The 5,230-nt window shown below is 31.8% G+C and overlaps 1 protein-coding gene across 1 annotated transcript; it reads left to right on the forward strand.

Annotated features, from left to right (window-relative positions):
• The first annotated feature begins 1,028 nt into the window (after nt 1-1,028).
• On the forward strand, nt 1,029-5,230 carry LOC135738920 (polymeric immunoglobulin receptor-like). The gene is made up of 7 exons (XM_065257094.2): nt 1,029-1,164; nt 2,123-2,431; nt 2,805-3,119; nt 3,272-3,394; nt 3,562-3,639; nt 3,897-3,961; nt 4,049-5,230. Exons 1-7 carry the CDS (start codon nt 1,116-1,118, stop codon nt 4,157-4,159), a joined length of 1,050 nt encoding a protein of 349 aa, XP_065113166.1. The 5' UTR covers nt 1,029-1,115; the 3' UTR covers nt 4,160-5,230.

Raw genomic sequence — 5,230 nt, forward strand, 5'->3', positions numbered from 1 at the left:
CATATAATGAGATGAGTGCCATGTTACTTTTATCTTTTACACATTTATCGTCTTCTTTCTAGCTTCCCTGATGTACCTGATGTCTGAGTAAATGTAATTCGTTACTTTCCACTTCTGACAGTAATGCAGGGAGGTAACAGTGATCTCATCTCTGTGGTTTTTATTCTTAAGAAATGTTAGGTTCTCATTATAAATGTAATAGTTTTGTATTGCATCTTGTGTTTGGGTCATGTCTTTTATTTTGAATCATGAAGTATTTTGTAACTAATGTTGTGTCATTTCCTCCTGTCTTGTTTTCATGGGTATTGTAGTCCGCCCTAGTGTTTCCAGAATGTGTCAAAAACATCTTATCTAAAAACAATTATGCCACTTTTTAAGGCCAACATCATGTACGTTTGAATGCAACAGCCAAAAAAAAAAAACTTTTATCTAGTGTACTTAAAAAAAAAAAAAACAAAGGTGCAGAAAGATCAGTGTGGATATATTAACTAAAGCTCTTCTTGAAATGTTGCTTCAATGCTTTTATTTGCTACAATAATGTCTTTTCTTACACTTAACTGCATTTTGGGCTTTTATGTGCTCTTTAAATATTGATGTTTGTGATTAACTGTGATTAATGCGATCGATTTATTATGATCTTTTGTGAAGTCTACTATTCTTGTTTTGTTGATGGCTTTATTTAAAAAGTCACTAATCTGACCTGTTCTCACCATATAATGAAATAAAGGATTACATTCATTTTTTTTTTTTTTATGTAAAACAACCATTGAATTCATCATTACACACAAGTTAAAAGGCCCAGAAATCACAGATCATATTTATATTTCACATTCATTAATGCGAGAATTGAAGAATTTGACAATGCAAATAAAGGAAATCATGAACGATTGAATACTTTTATTTTGTGCCACCCACGCAGCTCAAAATAATCTTGTTACTGTGGTTCAACAGTGAGCTATTTGACAATGACATAAAGGGAAATAAACTGTGTAAGGAAATTAAAAGAGGAAGTTGGGTTTTTGAAGACAAACAGCTTCTGGAAACACAGATTAAGATCACCGATACCCTCTCTTCATTACTCTCAGAGTTTAAACTGAGTGAGGATTAATAAAACAATGAGGGACTGTTTCTATATTTCTCTTCTTATGCTTCACATCAGTGCAGGTGAGCTGAAAACTACACCAAACCTTTAAAAAAAAAAAAATTAAAGTCAGATTAATGTTACATTACTCATTTTTAAGATGTAATTTAAGTTTTCAAAATGATGTCTTACAATTCACATCAAGATTTGCAAACAAAACAGATCATGTTTTAACAATAAATATATAAAATATGTGGTGTTCTAGGTGTTCTTGAGTAAACTATATAGTTTATAGTACATTTATAAGACAAGCACAATAAGATACACAATAAAACACAGCCTGTACTGTAAAAAAATGAAAAACATAGTTCATCTGACTTAAGCCATTTTAAATACGTTTACAAGATGTTTGTTCAACTTCCTGATAAGACATTCACATGTCTTGATGTTGATATGTTGTGTTTTCATTTGGTTGAGCACAATGTTGTTTACAGTTTTTCTCGATTGCTAAAACACTATAACCAGGCTTTTGAACTAAAATTTCAAAACCATAACGTCATTTTTCAAGAAGCACAATCATGCTGAACTATAAACGCTACCCCCCTGCTTTAACACATGAGTCTGAGATTTGGTGAACTGTACTTCAGTTCTACACTGTTCAACCGTTATAAAGCTATATATATCTAAAATAACAGAAAATGTGTTTGTCTGAAAGATCTCAGATGGTTTGAGGGTGAGTAAACCATGAGGTAATTTTCATTTTTGGGTAAACTATCCCTTTACTGTAAGTCACAATGATGTGCTGGACTAACTCTGTAACTGTTATTGAACTAGTTCAAGTTAATTCAACCTACATTTACTGTAAGTCTGTATATCTGAGATATTTTAGATTTACTTAACAAATATTCTTCATGTTTAATTAATTTTAAGTAAGGTAATCATTTTACAATCTGAACAGATTTCAGATCTCAGCAATTTTATTTGTTATGATTGTATGTTTCAATCTAAAACTGAAAGCTGATTTAACTCTCTTTTTTACAGGCTGTAATCTTTCAAATGATCAGAAGACAATAGAAATAACAGGATACACAGGTGGTTCAGTCCTGTTGCCCTGCTCCTGTGATGACCCAAAGTCTACAGTTAAAACATTTACATGGGAGATTGTACACAAATGGATGAATGTATTTGAACATAAGAAATACACAGGCAGACTTGAGCTATTTAATCAAACATCTCCAGCAAATCTGTCCCTTCTTATTTCTGACCTCAGAGAGGAAGATAAAGGAATCTATAGTTGTAAACCACATAGATCATCACACAGTTTTACAGAGGTTTCCTTAACAGTTAAAGGTAAATGAATGATTCTTCTTAAACTCTCACAAAACAGATCAAAATATTTAGAAATTTAGAAAAATGCAAATGGGAATTCCTTTTTGTCCAAGTCTCACGAAATTCAGCTCAAATCTTTTGGCTATTTACGGAAAAGTTATTTTTACGTTTGTTTGTTTATAAACCATTTTCCTGTAATAGCTTGTACTTTTATTTATAGCTTGTAATCTTATGATGGAATCCCACCTAGAAATCTGTTGACCTTTAAATATTCACTGTTTTTTTTGCAACTGTTGTTAAAGGTTTTCATATTAATCTGTTTTCATGTGGTTTAAATTTAAATATAAACCATTTTTATTATTTATATAAACAATTTTTATTTATTTTTTCTCAGGATGTGAATTGAATCACTCTCTGCATGAACAGACAGTTGATGTAACTGGATATTTAGGAGAGTCTGTAGTTCTGCCCTGCTTCTGTACTGAACCACTGGCTAAACCTGACCAGATAACATGGAAGTTAGTAAAAAATTATGAAGAAATTTACCCATCTGAACACAATGAGAGGTACAAGAACAGATGTAAACTTTTAAATCAAACCAATCCAGGAAATCTCTCTCTACATCTCTCATCACTGACCAAAGAAGACCAAGGATACTATGAGTGTTCTGTGTCTAACAGGTTTATCTTCATCAGACTTCATGTTAAAGGTAGATTATCTTCTGTGTGTTGTTACTTTAACAACATTATTATTTGTTTTGTTTAAAAAATGTAAACTGTTAAAACGCTGATGTAAAGTTGAATGACAGATGCTCTGTTATATTACAGTGTTGTTCACTAACAATGATTTTACTCTGAACAGAGAAACCACAGGCCCATATAATCTATTCATCAACATATCAACCTTCACAACAAACACACAAGCTTATAACAACTCAACAACCAGAAGACAGAATAACACATCAACCACATGACATACCTCTGTGTAAGTCATTGACTTTTTTGCTTTACAAAAACAATCTTTTAGGCCTAAAATAATTACCTAGTAGGCCTAAAGACAGGGTGATTTTTGAAACAGTTTTTGTACATTCACACATATTTTTGTACATATATTATGTATCAGTACTCATTTCTATGTTTATTTCTTCACAGATTATGTTATTTTAATGGCTGTATTTGCCTCAGTATTGTCACTGGCATTACTGGCATTTATCTACTGGAGATACAAAGGTACACATACATCCTTACCATCTAAAACTCTAATTTTACAATGGAGAAAAGAAGATTTACTTTAATTTAAGCTTTCAGTATTTCATCTAGTACCATTTTTCAAAAAATTTAAGCACTGCTATATTTGAAGCTGTTTATTGATTATATTATATTAAATATATATATAAAAAACCTTCATAAATAAAGAAAAAAGATACGTCATGTTTACTGATTAAACTGATGTTTGAATTGACTTGTTGAGATGTCTTATTTTGTAGGAGGTGAAAATAAGAAGGTGGTAACCAGTGAAGATCCAAAACTATCAAGAGAACCAGAGAATGAGGTAAACACAAATTCACTTAAATTAATGATAATGACGTGTGCATGTGTATACAAGTACTAACACACGGCTCTTTGTCTCTCTTATTAGGATGAAGTTGAATATTCTTCAGTATTTCATGTTAAAAAAGCATCCACACCAGCTGCCATACAGAAAGATATAGAAGAGTACACGGAGTATGCCAGTATCAATGTAAAATGAACTTCATACATTTAATTCTCAAATTCAGACCTCACATTTGAAACATGTTTATAATCTACATTATGATCTTGTAAACTTGCAAGGGAACTCTTATAACATGTAGCTTTTAACAATGTCAGTCATTACAATATGGGTAATTTGTAGCGGAGTCAGATAAAAATGTACAGTCAATTATAGGTGCGTGTCTTAAAAAAATATTTTAAGAATGACTAATGGAAGCAGATGTGTTGCAAGTGCTTTTTAATAACCATGTGCTGTATTTCTGTATGCTGGGGTGATTGTGGCTTCCTGTGGTTTTGGACATTGCAGAATGAAAGATGAGAGATAAATATCATGAACTGAGAAGAGCTAGAAATAGAAATGTGTTTTAGACTGTTTTCTGCATCTTCAGCTTTTTAACATTTTAACAACAAAACTTGCCACAACAAAGATTGCATTTATTTGAACAATTGTAATTGACTTTTGTGGTGTTTAGGTAGGTTAATGCCCATCCATTACGGGGCTCCGGTAAGAAGTGTGACAGGAGACAGGCAACAGTTAACTCTTTATGTAGCACTTTGAGTATTAATATTCATAGCAGCATACAATCATGGCCACAAGGTATTAATGTGGTTTTCCTGAAATACACAGAGGAATTATATATCAATTTAAGTCAGCTAACATAACATTGTTGTCAAATAATACAAATAAACATGATATATACATCGTGTGGAGTAAAATTGGTAATATAACATAAAAGTTTTAACCACAATATATATAACTGGCCTTTTACATCATAATTAACATTTATATTAGTAATAGAAACGGATTACTCAAAGTACAGCATTGCGATGAAGTATTAATGTTAACTGTTATTGTTTAAGGAGAACTTACATGCATCCACGCACATTAGCACCCAAAGAAAATGGTGGAGCGAGCGTCTGTGAAAGTGAAACTAAAATGAACCGCAAAGCGGAACTACGCCATCTAGCGGCATATAATAAAAGTCTCAAATTAAAGTTTCATAACCTACTCATAGGGAATTTAGAACAGCCGCCCCCAGATTAGCATAGCTAATATGTAATAAAGTAA

Source organism: Paramisgurnus dabryanus, chromosome 12 (genome assembly GCF_030506205.2).
Source record: "Paramisgurnus dabryanus chromosome 12, PD_genome_1.1, whole genome shotgun sequence".
Classification (NCBI taxonomy): Eukaryota; Metazoa; Chordata; class Actinopteri; order Cypriniformes; family Cobitidae; genus Paramisgurnus; species Paramisgurnus dabryanus.

What these genes read in the sequence shown, in the direction of transcription:
- LOC135738920 (XM_065257094.2), top strand. Translation starts at nt 1,116, where the DNA reads ATGAGGGACTGTTTCTATATTTCTCTTCTTATGCTTCACATCAGTGCA. An exon ending in TATGCTTCACATCAGTGCAG is followed by an intron (nt 1,165 to 2,122) that starts GTGAGCTGAAAA and finishes TCTTTTTTACAG; the next exon opens with GCTGTAATCTTTCAAATGAT. An exon ending in TATCTACTGGAGATACAAAG is followed by an intron (nt 3,640 to 3,896) that starts GTACACATACAT and finishes CTTATTTTGTAG; the next exon opens with GAGGTGAAAATAAGAAGGTG.